This window comes from Conger conger, chromosome 5, assembly GCF_963514075.1.
Source record: "Conger conger chromosome 5, fConCon1.1, whole genome shotgun sequence".
Taxonomy (NCBI): domain Eukaryota; kingdom Metazoa; phylum Chordata; class Actinopteri; order Anguilliformes; family Congridae; genus Conger; species Conger conger.
The window spans coordinates 2,110,532-2,133,164 of record NC_083764.1 but is presented as its reverse complement, the minus strand read 5'-3'; the positions used below and the strand labels follow the sequence as shown (position 1 = coordinate 2,133,164).

The following is a 22,633-nucleotide window of genomic DNA, read 5'->3' as shown; positions in this document are numbered from 1 at the left end:
TGGTTTCCAAGATAACAATGTTGATATATTTAAACCGGGCGTTTCCCTGTTAATCACGCTGGCAATAACGCACACAAAAATGTTTCTTAAAATGAGAATCTCCGTGGTTCAGGATGTTATATTTAGACAGATGTCAGCTGTGACACTTAATTCCCGAGTAGAACAGGTCAACAATCCAGTAGAAACGGGGAGTCCACGACCGTGGCATGTCTGTAATCTGAGTGTACACCACTCCCTCTCGGAATTCCCCGTGAATAACAAAAACAGATTGCGTGAGCTTCCGCGCAGTCTCTCGCGTGTCAGGCAGCGCTGACGCTATCGCGTTACCGCTCACATGCCTCGAGCTGTCTGTCTCAACGGTCGTTGCTCGGATGCTGTCGCTTTGTAGTTTTTGTACGTTTGTTGTTTTGTTTTTTTATCGGTGAAGAAGACTGACTTTTCTCAGCAAGGATACACATGACCGAGACAATTTTAGTTTTGGAACTGCGAGTCGAGTTTAATTGGTAGCTGAATCGGTAGCTGCTTGGCTACTAAGCAGTGAAAAACGAGAAGCTCTATGAAACGGTCGTTGGTTTTTCAGAGGACTGCTTCTGTTTTTCTGATGAGGTCGACTGTCCATACACGGACTACCCCACACCTCGGAACAGGTAGGCCTATTGTTATTTAAAACAGTTACTACAACTTGCAACGCGACATGGCGAACAACGACTACGAGAAGAGGAAAGTGGATCTATCCGACGACGGGCAAATTGACTCTGGTATTGACTCGTACAGATCTTTAAATAAGGATTACCAGTCTGTTCCAGCCGCGCAAGACCCAAAAGCCGAGGACAGTGAGCGCGAGGACGGCGAGGGCAACGACGACAAATTGGACAATGCGAGCGGGGAGCGAGTGGACTCAGCGTACAGCTCGTCATCTCTCATAACTGACAGTCTAAACGAGATTATCCAAAGTTGCAGCATTTCAGAAAAACCTGCAGCAGAAAGCCCAGAGTCGTACAGTGAACAGGAAGTGAGCCTACTAACCACCGTCACCGAGGATGGAGACACGTACGTATTTTTATATTTTATTCGTATATTGTTCATTTAATGAGGGCGTCTATACATATTCGCCTATACGTCGTATTGCTTGGTGATTGAACTTCATTTATATGATTTCATACTTCATAATTAAAACAACTTCATAATGTTCACAAAGCTTTTTAGCTTGAAAATAAGGCCGGGTTATTGTTTTAAAGAATAGTGTTTGTTAAGTAATTGCATGGGTTTATTTTATGAGAGAAACCCCAAAGCGCGCTTATAATCATGCAAAATGTCATCTGAGGGGCGCCTTCAGTTTGCGCGACTTTGTCGTTTCGGTTCGTATGTGTGCCGGTCGTTTTCCTCAGACCATTTTCTGGAAAACATACAGTCATACTTTATGCCTTTAATACCTTTGCCTTTGCATTACAAGTAGTTGTTTCAATGTGTCAGTAGCACTGTGTCAGTAGCATTGTTGAAGCATCACTTCAAACAATCGTGTTACTTTCCGCGAAGTAGAAAAAGAAAGCAACTTGATCATCGGTTTTCATTTTTGGTAATCGGACAATCACGTAACATTCCGCGAAGCATTGGGCTCATAGGCTTACAGTAATTCTGCGAAGAGCAGTTGAAGAACGTACATGTAGACATTGGATATCTAACGCCAGTCTATCCCATTGGATCCAGAATTGCAGTTGCGTACCCATATATGGATAGTCCTCTACGATACCCCTGGATTTCTCCCTATCAGTGGGTCCATATTGCCCATTGGGGAATGTGAGGCCGGACCCAGAACGGTTCGACTCCATGCCAACTCTCCAACGTGCGTATCGGGGGACCTTGCCCTGCAGTTACCCGACACGAGGGGAAAACCTCTTCCTGCTGAATGATTTGATACTGATTCCAGTGGTTAACACAGAGTCTGCTGCTTCTGATACCCTGTGTGCTTTTGCAGTAGTGTGACGAGCGTTAAATCGCCTCTAAATGCGCCCAACAACTGTTATTTTGACGCCTTTTAAATTGAAATGGATCTTTAAACAGGATGTAGGTGTCGTACACACTTCTGATGTTATGAATCGCTGTTTTATGATCTGGACTCCAGTATATTTTTTTGCTGTTACGTGATTTTTGGACAAGGGGCTTCACAAAAAAACCCCCCCAAAAAACACACACATTTCGCTGAGATCAGCCTCCATTTTCACATACTGGAGGACCATGCTTCCCAGAGTTTCTTTAGTGCTCCAGGAGGGGCAGAGGCCCACATGGCAGATTCTGCTGATCACTGGCTCATTAATCCCAGGGAGGAGGTTGGATCTGCTTGGGCAGAATCATAGGTCGTTTTTATCTTCATCTTCAAACATTACATTACGGTTATTTAGCTGATGCTTACTTAACTGTTGATTGGACTAAACAGTGTCCAACTCCTCCTGGAGCAATGTGGGGTTAAAGGCCTTACTCAAGGGCCCCACAGCTATGGCTACACTGGGGCTTGAACCACCAACCAACCAGGCCCCAGTCATGTACCTTAAACAGCTGGCTACAGGCACCTTAGCCGCTAGGCGCCAGGCTACAGGCTCATTAGCCGCTAGGCTCCAGGCTACAGGCACTATAGCCGCTAGGCGCCAGGCTACAGGCACTATAGCCGCTAGGCGCCAGGCTACAGGCACCATAGCCGCTAGGCTCCAGGCTACAGGCACCATAGCCGCTAGGGACCAGGCTACAGGCACCATAGCCGCTAGGCGCCAGGCTACAGGCACCATAGCCGCTAGGCGCCAGGCTACAGGCACCATAGCCGCTAGGCACCAGGCTACAGGCACCATAGCCGCTAGGCTCCAGGCTACAGGCACCATAGCCGCTAGGGACCAGGCTACAGGCACCATAGCCACTAGGCTCCAGGCTACAGGCACCATAGCCGCTAGGCACCAGGCTACAGGCACCATAGCCGCTAGGCGCCAGGCTACAGGCACCATAGCCGGTAGGCACCAGGCTACAGGCACCATAGCCGCTAGGCTACAGGCTACAGGCACCATAGCCGCTAGGCACCAGGCTACAGGCACCATAGCCGCTAGGCTCCAGGCTGCCCTATGCGATGTTGATGATTCAGAGGATAAGCTGTGAGCTGCATGGTGTTGCGTAGCATGTGAGTGAAAGGGTTTCGACACCGTTTCTCCTGAACCTGAACTGTGACGAGGGAGCAGCGCTTTCTCAGGAATGGCGGCCGTGAGTGACAGCTCAGCGGACACTGTGCCGTGCGTCACTCTCTCTCTTCGCCCTGCTGAGTGGAAGGAAGATTAAAAATGTGGCACATGCTGATCTGGAGGGTGTCAGAGACTAGCTCTTTATGTTGTGATGTTTATTGGCAGGAAACTGCTGTCGCAAGGTGACCAGCGGTGGGGGAGGACGGTGATTTTGGGTGGTGAAATGTTGGTGCAGTCCATGGGGCAGGAAGTTCCTGAGCCTGATAGGAGCCGCCCCTCCCCCCCAACACGTGTAGGGGTTCAGTCCCACCGTGGCATTTCTGATCTGTGGTCCCCCTCTGCTGCCCACCTGGCTGCAAAAAGCACAACATGACTGACAGACTGTACCCCCTCCTGTACACAACACCTCAGTGGCCACAGGAAAGGGGGAACTTAAGGGGTGCACTAAAAGGGGAGTGTGTTAGGGGGCGTACATTGTTGTACATTGGCAGGACTACACCAGTCACACAACACACAACAGTCGCATGAACTCTGATTCAGTTATCAGAGAGAGTCTCAGGATCTGAATTGGAGATATATTAGAGACTGCGATATTCATCAGACTTTCATCACCAAGGGAAAAGAATGAAGCCAAGAAAAGACGTGTGTGTGTGTGAGAGAGAGAGTGCGAGAGTGTGTGTGAGTGTGAGTGTGTTCTTCTGTGGTTTTCTTTACACAGAATGCAGAAGCTCACAGATCCTCTGGAATTCCCCGTGGTAGTCTGCACATGCTCAGTGCGTCCTCTCACCCTGACTAAGTCTACATCAATGAATGAGTTCAAGTACGCACACACACACACACACACTGTCTCTCTCACCCACACACACACACAGACACACACACACACACTCCTATGCACGGACACACTCTCTTTGGCAGTTCCTTTTGCCCTCCATACTTTGCTCTTGTCATCAGTCTGATACAGTTGATACATTCTGGTCTGATCCACAAGACCTTCTGTACCAAGACTTATGGAGCTCACTTTATACATACACACACACGGCGTGCTTGCTAACACACATGTACATATACTGTTCACATACTCAAAGTCACGTATGCATACACACACACAGCTCGTTTCCCACACCGGCAGTGTAAATGCGAGATTCCCATCATTGGGAGTTGTCACAGGACAGACGCACTTCTATTTGGGTCACCATGGAAACTCCACTCCGGTCCTGGGCTCCGGAATGGAGGTCCTAACCCATTCCGGAACAGGCAGTGTGTCCATGGTTCCATACAGAGTGGTTTTAGAACCACTGAACCCCAATATTCCAGAATGAACCTTTAGAAGCCTGATTCTGAAGAGGGATCTTTAGATGTTTATTCATGTTGTAAATACTGAACCTGAGCACATCATGGTTACAGACCAAGACATATGGAGCTCACTTTATACATACACACACAGAGAGACCTGGGGGAATGCCTGCCCTGTTTTCAGAACCATTACACCAGACAGCAGGCTAGTTACTTTTGTAAAAAGTTCGGAAACCAGACGGTGTGTTGTTGCTACCTAACCATTGTTTTTGGCCTGTTATTTGTATGTTAAGGGAGTTTGCGATCGAATTGTGTAATTATATCGATGATCTAGATGCCAACCCAGTACATTTAGCAATGAACCAGTACACAAGCATTGTGTCTCCTGTGCATCTCTTGCTCATCACGGTTCCACCAGGGTTTGTAAGATTCTGGAAATGTTTATATTTGTGTTTCTGGGCCTGTACAGGCCCTGCCTTGGGCTGAGTGGGAAGGAGCTCTTGTTCTGGCTGCAGGCAGCAGGGTTACAGGGCGGTCTGTAGCGTAGTGGTTAAGGTACATGACCCTGTAGCGTAGTGGTTAAGGTACATGACCCTGTAGCGTAGTGGTTAAGGTAAATGACTGGGACCGGCAAGGTCGGTGGTTCTAATCCCAGTGTAGCCACAATAAGATCCGCACAGCCGTTGGGCCCTTGAGCAAGGCCCTTAACCCTGCATTGCTCCAGGGGAGGACTAGTCGAGTCAACTGTACGTCGCGCTGGGTAAGAGCGTCTGCCAAATGCCAATAATGTAATGTTATTTCGGTGGGTGGAAGATGGGACATTATTTTGGGGGGTGGAAGACGGGACGCTTCTCGTTTGAGATGTTTTTGGAGCGGGCTTTCCCCCCCAGCCCCCGCTTCCTCATTCGACTGAAGTTCCGTTATTGTGCAACTTCTGAACCGCTGGAGTCCCCCCCCCCACCACCACCACCCCCCCGCCGCCCCGCCTGCCCGCGCCCGTCCCCCTCATTATTCTGCTGAACTTTGCCTGTTAGTCTCTTCACTTGTCACTCCAACAACAACAACAAATCATGTCTCTTTCATGCAGTACCTGTAAATACAAAGTAGTGTTTCTTTTTTCTTTTTTAAAAATGGTTTCGTGTTTAATTTTTCCAGAATCTTGCACCTTGCAATAATCCACAAAGAAGAAGATTTTGCTCATCAGCTGATTGAGCTCTTTCCCAAGGAGGTCCTGGACATTCAGAACAACTTGTACCAGGTTGGTGTTGCACACACTCAGCAAATGTGGAAGTGCTAAATAAACCTCTTTTCTGTTCTGCATGGAACTGCCAAAAAACCCAAACATTTAATATTTTATTTTGGTATTATTGATGATTCCCGTGGTCAAATTTCCAAACCTTTTCTTTAAAAGGCTAGGGTGATGTAAGTGGACCTTTTTGCTATAATTTGGGGGCTTTTGAAGGTAGCTGGGTGTGAGGTGACTGTGTTGCATTGAGGGAAGTTGGAAAGTGCAGGGAGACCACAAAGCAGACAGTGAGTCTGATTCACCACCGTGAGTGAGTGAGTGAGTGAGTGAGTGAGTGAGTGAGTGAGTGAGTGTGTGAGTGAGTGTGTGAGTGAGTGAGTGAGTGAGTGAGTGAGTGAGTGAGTGAGTGCGTGAGTGAGTGCGTGAGTGAGTGCGTGAGTGAGTGCGTGAGTGAGTGAGTGAGTGAGTGAGTGAGTGAGTGAGTGAGTGAGTGAGTGAGTGAGTGAGTGAGTGAGTGAGTGAGTGAGTGAGTGAGTGAGTGAGTGAGTGAGTGAGTGAGTGTTGCCACTCATTGTTCACCCTTTCAGTCCCAAGAGTCTCAACCTCGTACCATTTCACCTTTTCAATCAAAATGACTGCTGTACTTTTTTGTTTTGAGCCCCTATTAAAACCCTTCTGAATTCTCTCAGCGTTCTTAACCCCAGCCCTTGGGATGTGGGTGGAGTTGCTTCAGCTTGGGCCTGGGACTGGGTTTTAATCGGCCAAACCTGAGTGTGTAAATGTCAGTTAGAGCGGGGGAGAAGGGGGTCGGGGTGTATGAGGATTGAGTGGGAGGAGGCCCGTGTGACGCTGTGCCGCGTGTTTCTGTGGCTCCAGACGCCCCTCCACCTGGCCACCTACCTGGACAGCCCTGCGGTGGTGCAGCGGCTCCTGCAGAAGCAGGCCGGCCTGGCCCTGCAGGACCAGGAGGGCAACACGGCGCTGCACGTGGCCTGCCAGCAGGGCCGGTCCGAATGCGCCACGCTCATCACCAGCCTGGCGCCGCCCCGCCTGCTCCGCGTCGCCATGGAGACCCAGAACTGGAGAGGTGAGGGCAGAGTCCTGCCAAAGCCTGCTCCTGATTGCTTCAGAGAGGGTTTTTATTTTTATTTTATTTTGTGATATTAATCTCAGCCAAAGGTCATTAAACAGACATTCTGCCATGTCACAGTCCGTTCTTTATCTCACTTGTAAATTATTATATGTATAAATATATATATATATATATATATATTTAATTATGTGTCTGTTGATTTTTCTTTACTTGGGAAGGTTATCAGTGTGGGCCGGGCCTCGATGCCTGAATCCCAGCCTCTTTATTCTGATTGGCTGCATTTCAGAGAGGCGGGCCTTATGCTCTGGCCCTCCCCTTTGCAAAGGCTCCATCTCCTGAGCTAGCCAGGTGAATGGCTGAAGCTGAAATGCATTAAAGTGCTTTACATTTCCCCCCGTTTGAATCACACATCTCTCTCCAGGTCAAACCTGTCTTCACTTGGCGACGCAGCGCAGGAACCTCCGTATGGTCAAACTGCTGCTGAAGAAAGGAGCCCAACTTAACGTACAGGTGAGCCTAGCAACCAGGTGAACTTTACACACAGAAGAGTATTAAACACAGGTGAACTTTACACACAGGAGAATATTAAACACAGGTGAACTTTACACACAGGAGAGTATTAAACACAGGTGAACTTTACACACAGAAGAGTATTAAACACAGGTGAACTTTACACACAGGGGAGTATTAAACACAGGTGAACTTTACACACAGGGGAGTATTAAACACAGATGAACTTTACACACAGAAGAGTATTAAACACAGGTGAACGTTACACACAGGGGAGTATTAAACACAGATGAACTTTACACACAGGAGAGTATTAAATACAGGTGAACTTTACACACAGAAGAGTATTAAATACAGGTGAACTTTACACACAGAAGAGTATTAAACACCGGTGAACTTTACACACAGGAGAGTATTAAACACAGGTGAACTTTACACACAGGGGAGTATTAAACACAGATGAACTTTACACACAGAAGACTATTAAACACAGGTGAACTTTACACAGGAGAGTATTAAACACAGGTGAACTTTACACACAGGAGAGTATTAAACACAGGTGAACTTTACACACAGGGGAGTATTAAACACAGGTGAACTTTACACACAGGAAAGTATTAAACACAGATGAACTTTACACACAGAAGACTATTAAACACAGGTGAACTTTACACACAGAAGAGTATTAAACACAGGTGAACTTTACACACAGGAGAGTATTAAACACAGGTGAACTTTACGCACAGAAGAGTATTAAACACAGGTGAACTTTGCGCACAGAAGAGTATTAAACACAGGTGAACTTTACACACAGGAGAGTACTAAACACAGGTGAACTTTACACACAGGAGAGTATTAAACACAGGTGAACTTTACACACAGGAGAGTATTAAACACAGGTGAACTTTACACACAGGAGAGTATTAAACACAGGTGAACTTTACACACAGTAGAGTATTAAACACAGGTGAACTTTACACACAGTAGAGTATTAAACACAGGTGAACTTTACACACAGGAGAGTATTAAACACAGGTGAACTTTACACACAGGAGAGTATTAAACACAGGTGAACTTTACACACAGAAGAGTATTAAACACAGGTGAACTTGACACACAGGGGAGTATTAAACACAGGTGAACTTTACACACAGGAGAGTATTAAACACAGGTGAACTTGACACACAGGGGAGTATTAAACACAGGTGAACTTTACACACAGGAGAGTATTAAACACAGGTGAACTTGACACACAGGGGAGTATTAAACACAGGTGAACTTTACACACAGGAGAGTATTAAACACAGGTGAACTTTACACACAGGAGAGTATTAAACACAGGTGAACTTTACACACAGGAGAGTATTAAACACAGGTGAACTTTACACACAGTAGAGTATTAAACACAGGTGAACTTTACACACAGTAGAGTATTAAACACAGGTGAACTTTACACACAGGAGAGTATTAAACACAGGTGAACTTTACACACAGGAGAGTATTAAACACAGGTGAACTTTACACACAGAAGAGTATTAAACACAGGTGAACTTGACACACAGGGGAGTATTAAACACAGGTGAACTTTACACACAGGAGAGTATTAAACACAGGTGAACTTGACACACAGGGGAGTATTAAACACAGGTGAACTTTACACACAGGAGAGTCTGATGCCCAGGTACGCTCTCTCCCTCTCTCGGTGTCTGCAGGATGGGACGAGTGGTAAGACAGCGCTGCACTTGGCGGTGGAGCTGCAGGACGTGGAGCTGGCGCGGCTGCTTCTGAACCGCGGGGCGAACGTGGACGCGGCCATGTTCAACGGCTGCACCGCCCTGCACCTGGCCGTCGGCCGGCACCACGGCCCCACCACACGCCTGCTCTGCCAGTCCGGCGCCGACCGCATGCTCAAGAACACGGAGGACGAGACGGCACTCGACCTCGCAGACGGAAACGAGAACGTATGTCCTCACAGAGCGCCCTGTCCCTCACACTCTGTCCCTCACACTCTGTCCCTCTGTCCCTCACACTCTGTCCCTCACACTCTGTCCCTCTGTCCCTCACACTCTGTCCCTCTGTCCCTCACACTCTGTCCCTCTGTCCCTCACACTCTGTCCCTCACACTCTGTCCCTCTGTCCCTCACACTCTGTCCCTCTGTCCCTCACACTCTGTCCCTCTGTCCCTCACACTCTGTCCCTCACACTCTGTCCCTCTGTCCCTCACACTCTGTCCCTCACACTCTGTCACTCTGTCCCTCACACTCTGTCCCTCTGTCCCTCACGCTCTGTCCCTCACGTCTGCGGTGTTGGAAACAAGTATTTAGTTTTTTTACAAAAACAAGTGTTTTGTGTTATGTGTTCAAAAAGACCCACCTAGCCGGCTAACTTTAAACATCTATCTGACCTTAATGTGTTTGTCGAATCACTTCCTTTGTGTTAGCTTGTACCACCTCTATGCTATCACTCTAAGTACACTGTCATGTATGTTTTGTACAGCTGCTATAGTTTGCTATAATTTGAGATTTGTAGATTCCATTGCCCCTGCTGGTCAAGCAAGAGTACTGCATGTTGTGGTTTGAATGTTTGTGTTATGAAACATCAGCGGTTTTTCTGGTAATGATTAGCTTTGGGATTAGAGAGGTTGATGGTGTGGGACGTCCTCCTTCTCAAACTCTCCTTCCCTCTCTCTCATCTTTCAGATCCTGGCCATTTTTCCTTTCGATGACATCCAGATCTCCGGACGGTCCGTCGTGGAGATGAAGTTCTGAGGGACGTGTGTTTGTACAGAGCTTTCAAAGCCCAGCGCTGCAACACTGTGTGTTACAGTGAGTGTTGAATTCAGTGTAGAATTCCTGTGATGTGTAGAAGTAGGCATTGGACTAGTGATGAGTGTAGAATCTGGCATTGGACTGTGTGGGATTCTGACCTGAAATGGCAGCTGAGTGCAGACACACTCACATACACTCTCACACACACACTCACACACACACACACTCACACACACACTCACACATACACACTCTCACACACACACACTCTCACACACACACACTCTCACACACACACACACACTCTCACACTCACACATACACACTCTCACACACACACACACACACACACACGCACACACACACACACACACTCTCACACACACACACTCTCACACACACACGCACACGCACACACTCAGTGTCCTAAAAAAGCTCGACACGCTCCCAGGCTCTCATCACGGTTTTGGCAGAGACGAGTGGGAGGTTGGGATGTAGAAACCCCCTTTTCTTATTTTTAGTTTTGCGCATGGCTGTAGGACAGACTGAACCCCCCACCCCCCACTCTCATGTCTCAAACGTCATCCGACACAAAACATTTGCACAAACAATGTACGCTCTCTGCAGCCCATTCGTACTCTGAATCATTAGGTTACAGATTAAAGTTTCCAGCCCCTGTGAAGGACCATTTTACTCCCCTGTCTCCTCCACCAGAGGCTGGCGTATTACGGACTCATTTTGAGAGTGTTCTCTGAGCATGAGTAAATGGGCCTGCGGTGTGCCACAGTCGCAGAAGTCAACAGGGTGGGCATTCGCTTGACTGCAGTTTCAGGTCTGTCAACAAACTCTGAAAATGGAGAATGCCGTCGGCTAGCTGTCCGTTGTTTGTTTTTGAAAGGTCAGTGACACTAAAAAAAAAAAAAATTTCCAGTTTAAAGATCTCTGCCTCTGTTTGTGAATCAAAAAGTAATGACATAGTAATGATTTAGTTTTGAGAGTCAAGGTACAAAATTCAAATGTATATTTATAATTGAACAAATATATTTTAAGCAAATGAAAATGCTTTAAAATGTTTTCTCCACTGGGCTGTAATAGTAGATATAGTAGCAGTAGCTCTAATAGAATGTAGTTTTTTTTTTTGTTGATTTTATTTTTTGCTAATGTGCTAACAGAGGCAATAATCTGTTGATGTACTCTTTTCCAGCTTTAATTCAATTAAATTTTTCTAATAAATGTATTTAATATACATTGGCTCTTTCTGTGTTGTTTTTCATTTCCTGTAATAAAACTGTAACTGTATTAAAATATTTCTATTTATATTTTGTACATATTAAACCTTTTGAGGCTGCATTTGAGATTGGTTGATGCCTGTTTGGTATTATTTGTTGTGTCGATGTTGAGGGTGTGTGTGTATTTCAGGCCTGTTTGGTTTATTTCTTGTGTCAATCCAGGGTGTATGGATTCCTGCGCTCAATGGTACGTAAGGAAATATGAGGAAAAACCTGCTGTGTTTGCCCTGTCTGCTGACAGGAGGAGGGTGTCATATTCTCTTTTTCTCTGACACCCCTGGTCTAGAGCATTCTGTTTCTGCGCTTGGCTATCACAGTGTGCCTTTTTAAATCTGTATTAATAATGGCCCCAAATGATGCCTTAAATATTAATGTTTAGATGTGATCTTGGTGTTTGGTGTAATACTAGTCCTGTTTGTTTATTGCTGAATCATCCTTATGTAGCTGAACAGCACAAGATTCCCGCCATCGTTCGACAGTTTTGGTGAAGGGGAACCATGAATGAAGCCTCCCTTTGAGTACTTCCTGTTCGTGGTGTTAGAGAGTTCCTGTTCATGGTGTTAGAGAGTGACACTGGCTTCTTCTCTGCTTGCGGGGCCCTTTGATAGTTTTCTCTGCAGAGCGTCTGGGGGCAGGCAGGGCTCGTGTGGGGACACCGTGTTCTCGTCTGGAGGAGGACTCCTGGAAACACCCGCTCCTCCTTTTACATTTACATTTACATTTTAGTCATTTGGTGCATAGGTTCTTCCACAAGTCAAAGCATCACTAGGCAAATACATAGGAAGTGCTGTTTTAAACATATAGTCATCATAAGTTCAATTCTTTTTTTTTTTTTTTTTGGGGGGGTTAGACAAGAGGGATAGGGATCTCAGAAAGGGGGTGGGGGAAATCAGGAGGGAGGACTAAGGTAGAGTTTGAAAAGGTGGGTTTGTAGTCTGCGTCAAAATAGGGGGAGTGTTTCTGGCAAGGTTAAGCTTCTGGTGGTGGGAAGTCATCCACGCAGAGATATCAGCCAAGCAGGCAGGTGACCTGGGTATCGGGGGGAAGGAAATAAAGAGTTGGGTGTCATCGGCATAAGAGTGATAAGAAAAGCCATGGGAAGAGATAACAGAACCAAGAGACATGGTGGATAGCGGCAGGAGGAGAGGACCAAGAACTGAGCCCTGCGGGTCTCCAGTTTGTAGAGGGTGAGGGTCAGAGACTGAGCCCCTCCAAGTCACCTGGTAGGAGCGACCAGAGAGGTAGGAGGAAAACCAAGCTTGTTTGGTATTATTTGTTGTGTCGATGTTGAGGGTGTGTGTGTATTTCAGGCCTGTTTGGTTTATTTCTTGTGTCAATCCAGGGTGTATGGATTCCTGCGCTCAATGGTACGTAAGGAAATATGAGGAAAAACCAGGTTTGGTGAAGGGGAACCATGAATGAAGCCTCCCTTTGAGTACTTCCTGTTCATGGTGTTAGAGAGTGACACTGGCTTCTTCTCTGCTTGCGGGGCCCTTTGATAGTTTTCTCTGCAGAGCGTCTGGGGGCAGGCAGGGCTCGTGTGGGGACACCGTGTTCTCGTCTGGAGGAGGACTCCTGGAAACACCCGCTCCTCCTTTTACATTTACATTTACATTTTAGTCATTTGGTGCATAGGTTCTTCCACAAGTCAAAGCATCACTAGGCAAATACATAGGAAGTGCTGTTTTATCATATTTATCATAAGTTCAATTTTTTTGTGGGGGGGTTAGACAAGAGGGATAAGGATAGCCCTGCGGGACTCCAGTTTGTAGGGGGTGAGGGTCAGAGACTGAGCCCCTCCAAGTCACCTGGTAGGAGCGACCAGAGAGGTAGGAGGAAAACCAAGCGAGTGCAGAACCTGTGACACCCATCCCAGACAGCGATGAGAGCAGAATCTCATGGTTGACTGTATCGAAGGCGGCCGACAGGTCGGGGAAGATGAGGACAGAGGAGAGGGATTTGGCTTCAGCAGAGTGGAGTGCCTCAGTGACCGCGAGCAGGGCGGTCTCAGTGGAGTGGTCATTCTTGAAGCCGGACTGGTTAGGGTCATGGAGATTGTTGTGAAGAAGATAAGTGGACAGTTGGGAGCAGACCGCCCGTTCCAGAGTCTTGGCGAGAAAGGGAAGAAGAGAGTAGTTGCTCAGAGCAGACCCGTATTTGAAACAGAGCCCAAAATGTGGAATTTTTTAAGTCTTTGATGTTGGGGGTGGGGGGAGCAGGGGGCATGCTAAGAATAAAAGTTTAAAAGTCCTCCCAGGAGAGAATTGAGAAGTGATCCCTCAGCTGGAATTACTTTGTGTTGGGGGTGGGTATTTGGCCTGGCCCAGCTAGCCAATCCTGGATATTTTCAAAGTTGTTTATTGGCTGAATGAACTCATGAACAGGAAGAGCTGATAAATATAATTATGGAGAATAGCTGTGTGTGTAATTAAGCAATGATTTCCTTCACAGCACTGTGAGGTGAAACTGAAACTGAGCTTAAAAGTCAGAAATATATTTACCAGTGCCTACATGAAGTTAGCCTACATCTCATAGGCTATCAACTTTGTCTTGGTGCAAGGTTTATATGACTGTCACACATCACACGTCATCCGCAGAACGGCACTGCTGTGTGCTGTGTGCTGTGGCGTCATTGTCGAGGCAGCTATAAAAAAGGAAACACTCTTTTAAGTACTAAACATCACATCGTCCGATTAGTGTAATGAGCATGTGTAAAATCATGAATCTGATTATTTTCGAGATGATTACCGCGCCATGAACTTGGTGTACAGATTCAAAAAAGCTGAACAAGGCCCAAAAATTGAGAAACTACAGCAAACTGCATTTAATCGCATTATATTTGAGATACAGTATATATCGGATAAGGCCGGTGTGTGTACCACGACTCATAACGTGCAATTAGGCCTCCCGTCCTGCAGTTGGCGAGCTTATTTAAAAATAGATATTCTCCTAATATTTCTGTGGTGTGTCTTTTTCCCCAGCTTCCTTTTGGTACCGTGGAGGGGAGGGGATTATTTCCTGAAATGAACACATAGGCAATTGATAAGTTGTACGAGGGACGGTGAAGGAGACGAAAAACTTGGCTAAAACCCCGAATATCTTTAGATATTTCGTCAAATTTCATTTAATCTAAGGGGGTTGTCGCTGTTCGGTTTACACCTTCGTTAAATGCTCGACTGCAGCGTCCGGCGGTTCTGACGCGCCAGGTGCCGCGATGCCGACGAGTTGGCAGCGGGGGCAAATGCCATCGTTTTCATGGAGGTAGGGACACATATTTTGACGATGCCGAGACACTAGTTAGCCAGTCCCGTGTTGAAGCGTGGTCGCTTGGAGCCGCGCCGAATTTGAACCCCTTGTGAAAAGTATCAACGTTAGTTTAAACAGTTGTTGTGCTTGAAAGCTAGCTAGCGCTAGCACATCTACTAGCTACTACCGGCTAGTTTCGGAATTTGTTGCGTTGCCTTGTCAACTGTCATCCAGGTAGCTGATCCTGCTGCTAGCAACATAGCAAGATAGCATTCCACTTTAACATTTCTTCTTGTGCCAGTGTAATGTTGCCAAGTTAGCGTTAGCAATGTAATTAACTTAGCTACCTGAGAATAAATATATAGCATGGTCTACGCTGTACAAATCAGATCGAATGTGAAGTTTTCCCTAAATGTTTAGCAAATATTTTATTCCTACACTTCATGAAGGCAGATAATGTAGTCTGAATTATTCTAGACTAACGTTAGCGTGCTAGTATAAGTTCCCCCAGCGAGCTAGTGGAGCTAACTGATGGAGACGCTTTAAAGTGCTTCAGTAGTTATTATTAGCTGGCGATGATCATATACCTAAGCGCACTAACGAGCCAGATGAAACACTGGTTATGTTGCTGGTTATTCGGGAGTGATTGTGTTTAAACGTGATATAAATGGCCGATAGATGGACAGTAACTGCAAGAAACTCCACGACTGCAGCCAGGTAGGATCTCGTTTGTCTGGTCTGACCTGCGATTTATTTTTCAGAAGCGCATTAGAACTTCTTTTCCGATGGATACCTGGGTGGCTGGCCAGTTGGCAGGGCAGTGCAGCATACCATTTACATTTACATTTACATTTTAGTCATTTGGCAGACGCTTTTAATCCAAAGCAATTTACAAGTTCATAGGTTCTTCCACAAGTCAAAGCATCACATCCGTAACTACCATTGGTCAGCAGTGTCGGGGGAGAGCGCTCATTCATCAGCAGGGTGGGGTGGGGAGAGCGCTCATTGGTCAGTAGTGTGGAGGGAAGAGAGCTCATTGGTCAGTTGGTTCGAGGGGAGAGGGCTCATTGGTCAGCTGTGTGGGAGGGCAGAGCGCTCATTGGTCATCAGTGGAAGGGAGAGAACTCATTGGTCAGCAGTGTGGAGGGGAGAAAGGTAATTCATCAGCAGGGTGGGGAGGGGAGAGCACTCATTGGTCAGTAGGTTTGAGGGGAGAGGGCTCATTGGTCAGTAGGGTGGAGGGGACAGAGATCATTGGTCAGCAGTCTGGAGGGGACAGAGCTCATTGGTCAGTAGGGTGGGGGGACAGAGCTCATTGGTCAGCAGTCTGGAGGGGACAGAGCTCATTGGTCAGTAGGGTGGAGGGAGAGAGCTCATTGGTCAGCAGTGTGGAGGTGAGAGAGCTCATTGGTCAGTAGGGTGGGTGGGAGAGAGCTCATTGGTCAGCAGTGTGGAGGTGAGAGATCTCATTGGTCAGCAGTGTGGAGGTGAGAGAGCTCATTGGTCAGTAGGGTGGGAGCTCATTGGTCAGCAGTGTGGAGGTGAGAGATCTCATTGGTCAGCAGTGTGGAGGGGACAGAGCTCATTGGTCCGCTGGTCCCAGGCTCAGTCGTCCTGCTGCAGGCTGCTCTCAGTGCTGCTTCCCCAGCACAAAGGGCCTCTGTTGGGCCTGACTGGGCCTCCAAGGTCTGCCCAGAGAGTGGGGCTGGAACTCCCCACTGCAAACACGGCTCATTTCCTGCAGGGGCTGGAGGGGGGCTCTAAACTGGGGCGGCGTGCCATGACCCCCCACCCTCCATCGGGGGGGGGGCTGCCATATCAATCATTCACAGCTCTGTGTACTGGCCTGCAGTGGTAAGGGAGGAGTTTATGAGCACAAAACGGGAGCTACATCCCCCCCCTCCAAATAGAAGCTGAAATTCAAAGTGGTTTCATCTGCTACTTGGTGGCTACATTCAGGCTGTCCCTAGTGGGTTTTTAGAACATAATAAATAAATAATTTCAGCAGTTAGCCATGAGAAGGGTACAGGGTGGTGTGGCTGTGTGGCTTCAGTTAGCCATGAGAAGGGTACAGGGTGGTATGGCTGCTTAGCTTCAGCAGTTAGCCATGAGAAGGGTACAGGGTGGTGAGGCTGCTTAGCTTCAGCAGTTAGCCATGAGAAGGATACAGGGTGGTATGGCTGCTTAGCTTCAGCAGTTAGCCATGAGAAGGGTACAGGGTGTTGACGTTGAGTCGTGTGTGTGTTTGTAGTGTAATCCCGTACATTAAATTAAATTAATTTGTCTGGGCAGTTTGCTGCTCCCCGATCCGCCCGGCGTCACTGTGCCTGTTGTGTTGTGTTGTGTTGTGTTGTGTTGTGCTGTGCTGTGTTGTGTTGTGCTGTGTTGTGCTGTGTTGTGCTGTGCTGTGTTGTGCTGTGTTGTGCTGTGCTGTGCTGTGCTGTGTTGTGCTGTGTTGCGTTGCGTTGCGCTGCGCTGCGTTGTGCTGTGTTGTGTTGCGTTGCGTTGTGCGCTGGCGGGGAACGTGGCCGTATGAAGAGCACTTCCTGTTTCCGCAGCGTTGGGCGATGGCTGGCGCTGTCGTTGGTCCCGGTCGCCATGGCGCTGGAGGCCCCGGCGTCCGTCCTGGTGGACTGGCGGGACGTGTGGATGTCCCGCCTCCTCCTCAACCTGCTGGGATACGCCACCATCCTCATCCCCGGATACCTGCTCATCCAATACTTCAAACGCATCGACTACCTGGAGACAGGTTAGCTTGGGGGGGTCGGGGTGTGTGTGGGACCGCCACTGTCTGAAGACTTGCCTCTTCATGCTGTGCTTTGCCCTCTGAGGGTGCCCTAATCCTGTCATTATCTTTGGCCCTTTGTTGTATTTTGTACTTTAATCTGGGACTTCTGGATTTGTATTCAGCTCAGTACTGTAGTTCCTGACCTTATTACTTAAAGACTGGGCCTTGTGCACTCGACTGAGCGCAGTACCGGCTATCTCCAGCAAGCGCTTCCAGATTTCTTTACGTCTTTATGCGGTAGCTCAGTGTTTCTGAGCCACAGTGAAACGCCTCCGGGGGAAAGAAACCTCACTTGTTTCTTTTCAATGTTGATGACAGCAACAGGCCATGCAGTTTCCAGGTGGTAGATAAAAACATGACTACAAGGATAAAAAGCTCAAACTTAGGGCTGCGGTGGCGCAACAGGCTAAGATGCAGCGGACTTGCGGTTGCATGCCGGGGATCGGGGTTCGACCCCCGGTCCTGCCAAAAGGCAAGTTTGGCCGCTCATGTGGAGCAGCATAATTGGCTCGCTGCTCCAGAGGGAGGGACTTGGCAGGGTTAGTAGATCGCTGCACAATAAAGCACCTCGGGCGCCTCAGAATCACGGTCACGGGCATGAGACCAGGTGGCTTGAAGAAGGCGTGTCGCTCTCCTTCGGGCCGCTGAGGGACGGGGTGTGGGGGGTGTATCTAATACTGGCTCTAATTCAATCAGACAGGGTACAATTGGCCACCAAATTGGGAGAAAAATTTAAAAATGATAATTACAAAATTAATAAAAATAAAAAAAGCTGAAACTTATGTGATGTGTTTTTCAAAACTAATAGGTAAGTTAACCAACATTGAATATGTATGTGAATATATATATATATATATATGAAGCGATGTTTTTCTGCCCTGGAAGCATGGCAGGTCAGGGCCTGTGTTTCCCTGTTATAAAGACCTGTGTGTGTCTCTGTGCATGGCAGGTTGGGGCCTGTGTTTCCCTGTTATAAAGTCCTGTGTGTGTCTCTGTGCATGGCAGGTTGGGGCCTGTGTTTCCCTGTTATAAAGACCTGTGTGTGTCTCTGTGCATGGCAGGTCGGGGCCTGTGTTTCCCTGTTATAAAGACCTGTGTGTGTCTCTGTGCATGGCAGGTTGGGGCCTGTGTTTCCCTGTTATAAAGACCTGTGTGTGTCTCTGTGCATGGCAGGTCGGGGCCTGTGTTTCCCTGTTATAAAGACCTGTGTATTTGGAGGTGAATCAAAGGCGGGGCTTCTAGATGATCCGTCAGCGGCACCCAGAAATGAAATCGAGTCGTCCTCACCAACCAGACAAGCACTGAAGCTTTTATTCTGCGCCGTGGGACTGCAGGTAGTGTGTGTGTGTGTGTGTGTGTGTGTGTGTGTGTGTGTGTGTGTGTGTGTGTGTGTGTGTGTGTGTGTGTGTGTGTGTGTGTGTGTGTGTGTGTGTGTGTGTGTGTGTGTGTGTGTGTGTGTGAGAGTGTGTGTGTGAGTGTTGTTTTCATGTGTAAAGAACTGAATCCTTTCCCTGCAGCTCTTTCTGTTTAAATATTTCACTAATTGTGTTTCAGTCCTATGATAAGTATCGTTTTAGTCTCACTCTGTCTGCTGTTACTTCCTGTTTCTAGTACTGTTTTAGTCTCTAATTGTGCGAACTAGAGCTCTTTTAGTTTGTCTTCCTGTAGTACGGTTTCTCTTGCTGTCATACTGTTTTAAGGCCAGTTTATACCACAATGCCATAAAAGATAACACAATACTTACAATAGGTCATTTTGGACTTCTAATGGTCAAGGGAGGAATAGCAGCAACCAACACCTTCAAACCACAACACTGTTTATCCCTCCCCCTTCTCTGTGAATGCGCTGACGTTGAAACACCATTGGCTGTGGCAATTAGAACCAATTTTCAACCAATGAGCTTGAATTATTGTACAGCTGTACAATGTTTTTGGTACAGAATGTCGGGCCATCAAAACCCAAATTTAAGGACTATAAACACAGGCAAAGGGTGAGTCAACATGTCAGTGAGCCTTTTCAAAGATAGGAAGGGATTTACAATGTTTTAACCCCAAAAGTCTTACCTATTGTACCTTTAATACTTATTTAAATGTATTGATTGTGGTATAAAAGACAAAATGGAGACCATAATATAGATACAAATATATAATATAAAAAGAAAACCCATGAACCCATTAAAAGTATAAACGCACTCCAGTTGCCCAGGTCCCCTCCATGCACTGCACATTATCCCAGTGACCACGTCCACTGCAGTGCGTCTCTGCAGTGCGTCTCTGCAGTGCGTCGATGCAGTGCGCCGATGCAGTGCGTCTCTGCAGTGCGTCTCTGCAGTGCGTCTCTGCAGTGCGTCTCTGCCGTGCGTCTCTGCAGTGCGTCTGTGCAGTGCGTCTCTGCAGTGCGTCTCTGCAGTGCGTCTCTGCCGTGCGTCTCTGCAGTGCGCCTCTGCAGTGCGTCTCTGCAGTGCGTCTCTGCAGTGCGTCTCTGCCGTGCGTCTCTGCAGTGCGCCTCTGCAGTGCGTCTCTGCAGTGCGTCTCTGCCGTGCGTCTCTGCAGTGCGTCTCTGCAGTGCGCCTCTGCAGTGCGCCTCTGCAGTGCTCGGTCACTGGACCGTGAAGCCCTTACGTCTGTAACTCTGCTAGTCACAGATCTTTCAGTTTCTCTTCCTCTTCATGAATACACTGGCAGAGTATTCAGACCCTTTCACTTTTCCCTCTTTGTGTTGTAGATTTTAGTGTTTAGTGTTGTTCATTTTAAATGGATAAAATTGCCATTAGATTTTTTGTAAATTATATAATTATTTTATAATTTATATATTTATACATTTCTCAAATGTTTTCACTTCGTCATTATGCATTACTGAGTGTAGATTGGTGGGCAAAAATGGCAATTTTATCCGTTCAGTATGAAATCTGCGACACAAAGGGGTCTGAGGCGGTTTTGACGCTGTGTTGCGTTGTGTGTTTGTGCCCCAGACCTCGTACCTGACGTGGGGCCTCCTGCAGGAGCGCGTGATGACGCGCGCGTACGGGGCGGGCGAGGCGGGGGCCGGGGGCGGGGCCACGGGCGGCGGGGAGCGCTTCCAGGACTCCCAGTTCCTGGTGTTCATGAACCGCATCCTGGCGCTGACGGTGGCCGGGCTCTGGTGCCTGGTGTTCAAGCAGCCGCGGCACGCCGCGCCCATGTTCAAGTACTCCTTCGCCTCGCTGTCCAACGTGCTGAGCAGCTGGTTCCAGTACGAGGCCCTCAAGTACATCAGCTTCCCCATGCAGGTGCTGGCCAAGGCCTCCAAGGTCATCCCCGTCATGCTGATGGGGAAGGTGGTGTCGCGGAAGAGCTATGAGTACTGGGAGTACCTGACGGCGGCGCTCATCTCCGTGGGCGTCAGCATGTTCCTGCTGTCCAGCGACGAGCGGGAGCACCCCTCCACCATCACCACCTTCTCCGGCCTGGTCATCCTGGGCTGCTACGTGGTGTTCGACAGCTTCACCTCCAACTGGCAGGACAACCTGTTCCGCTACAAGATGTCGTCGGTGCAGATGATGTTTGGCGTGAACCTGTTCTCCTGCCTGTTCACCGCCGTGTCTCTGGTGGAGCAGGGCGCCTTGCTGGACTCGCTGGCGTTCATGACGCGCCACCCGGAGTTCACCTTCCACGCCGTGCTGCTGTCCGTGTGCTCCGCCTGCGGCCAGCTCTTCATCTTCTACACCATCGGCCAGTTCGGCGCGGCCGTCTTCACCATCATCATGACCCTGAGGCAGGCCTTCGCCATCCTGCTGTCCTGCCTGGTGTACGGGCACGCCGTCAGCGTGGTGGGCGGGCTGGGCGTGGCCGTGGTCTTCCTCGCCCTCTTCCTCCGCGTCTACGCCCGCAGCCGCATGAAGAAGAGCAAGAAGCCCGCCGGCCCGCCGGCCGTGCAGAAGGTCTGAGGGCGGGGCAGGGCGGGGCCGGGCGGGGCAGGGGGGGCGGGGGGGGGGGGCAGGGCGGGGTCAGGGCGGGGCGGGGCCGGGCCGGGCGGGGCCAGGACACACCGGGACGTTAAAGAGACCACATTTTTCTGTGGTGTCGGTTTTTTGTTCTGTTTTGATTTTTTGTTGGTCGTTTGTTGCGTTTCTTTTAAAACATTGTTTTCTCTCTCTCTCTCTTTTTTAAATGGGTTTCTACTGTTTTAGTAAAGGTACTGAAAGGGAAATGCCTTTTAAAAGGTTTTGTTTTTTTTGGTTGTTGTTGTTGTTGTTGTTGTGGCCTCGATTGTTAACCTGGGCCTTGGACTGAGCCGTCAGGATGGAGGATTACCGCCATGACACAAACACGGAGGATTTTAACAGGTCGGTCAGTCAATCATCTGTCACGGACGGTTCAGTGTGTGTAAGTGTTGAGTAAATTTGTTTGCAAGTAGGAAACAGAATCCTTCCTCCGTTGTGGAAGCTGTTTCTGACTCATTCAGCATCGTGTTGTGTAGCCTTCGCACTATTGGAGAACAATATCAGGGTTTCATTATCCTGAAAAAGTTCATGCTAATGTGCAAACCCAATTCTGAAACATGACTGTACTTGGGATTGTTTAGCAGGTGAGACATTGTGTACCAGTAGTGTGAGTGTGTGTGTGTGTGTGTGTGTGTGTGTGTGTGTGTGTGTGTGAGTGTGTGTGAGTGTGTGTGTGTGTGTGTGTGTGTGTGTGTGAGTGTGTGTGTGTGTGTGGAAAGAACTACACTCATGTTTCTCTTGTGAAAATAGCAGCCAGGTACTACCCCAGTACGGATGCTTCATATCCTGAATGGGATCCCCGTTCCTGGACGGCTGCGGCTGCCTCTGTGTCTGGTTTTCCTTTTCGCCAGTCAGTGCCGCTCCGTTAGCCAATCCGCTGTCCTTGATCAATGAAAAGCTGAACTGTCAGATTGTATAAATGAGTACACTAATGACATGATTCCGGCCATAAGCTGGTATGAAATCCAGAAACGGGGACAGACGGCCTGGAACTGGACTCCCAGCCCGTTCTTTGTACGTTCCAAACTAAAAAGGCAAAATCAAATGAAGTAGTGTTACTGACCCTTGTCGCTTGCCGTAGCTGCCGTGGGGTGTGATTGACAGGAAAAAGGGGAAGCCGCAACCTGCAGAGCAGACAAAAATAAAACTCTGCGCCGGTCAGTCCTGCAGACAAACTAACATGCTGCCAAAATGTAG

The 22,633-nt window shown here is 48.2% G+C and overlaps 2 protein-coding genes across 2 annotated transcripts; both read left to right on the top strand.

The window, feature by feature from the left end:
- Positions 1–303: 303 nt before the first annotated feature.
- Positions 304–11,486, top strand: nfkbie (nuclear factor of kappa light polypeptide gene enhancer in B-cells inhibitor, epsilon). The gene is made up of 6 exons (XM_061243707.1): positions 304–1,050; positions 5,670–5,772; positions 6,637–6,847; positions 7,275–7,363; positions 9,076–9,324; positions 10,063–11,486. Exons 1-6 carry the CDS (start codon positions 695–697, stop codon positions 10,129–10,131), a joined length of 1,077 nt encoding a protein of 358 aa, XP_061099691.1. The 5' UTR covers positions 304–694; the 3' UTR covers positions 10,132–11,486.
- A 2,946-nt stretch (positions 11,487–14,432) lies between these two features.
- Positions 14,433–21,380, top strand: slc35b2 (solute carrier family 35 member B2). The gene is made up of 4 exons (XM_061243537.1): positions 14,433–14,681; positions 17,225–17,415; positions 18,628–18,788; positions 20,426–21,380. Exons 1-4 carry the CDS (start codon positions 14,635–14,637, stop codon positions 21,377–21,379), a joined length of 1,353 nt encoding a protein of 450 aa, XP_061099521.1. The 5' UTR covers positions 14,433–14,634; the 3' UTR covers position 21,380.
- The last annotated feature ends 1,253 nt before the right edge of the window (positions 21,381–22,633 follow it).

Bases quoted from the DNA above. Each gene is read 5' to 3' on its own strand.
- nfkbie (XM_061243707.1), top strand. From the start codon at position 695: ATGGCGAACAACGACTACGAGAAGAGGAAAGTGGATCTATCCGACGAC. The intron at 1,051-5,669 runs GTACGTATTTTT...TAATTTTTCCAG, and splicing joins GTCACCGAGGATGGAGACAC to AATCTTGCACCTTGCAATAA. The intron at 5,773-6,636 runs GTTGGTGTTGCA...CTGTGGCTCCAG, and splicing joins TTCAGAACAACTTGTACCAG to ACGCCCCTCCACCTGGCCAC.
- slc35b2 (XM_061243537.1), top strand. From the start codon at position 14,635: ATGCCGACGAGTTGGCAGCGGGGGCAAATGCCATCGTTTTCATGGAG. The intron at 14,682-17,224 runs GTAGGGACACAT...CTGTTTCCGCAG, and splicing joins ATGCCATCGTTTTCATGGAG to CGTTGGGCGATGGCTGGCGC. The intron at 18,789-20,425 runs GTAGTGTGTGTG...TTTGTGCCCCAG, and splicing joins TCTGCGCCGTGGGACTGCAG to ACCTCGTACCTGACGTGGGG.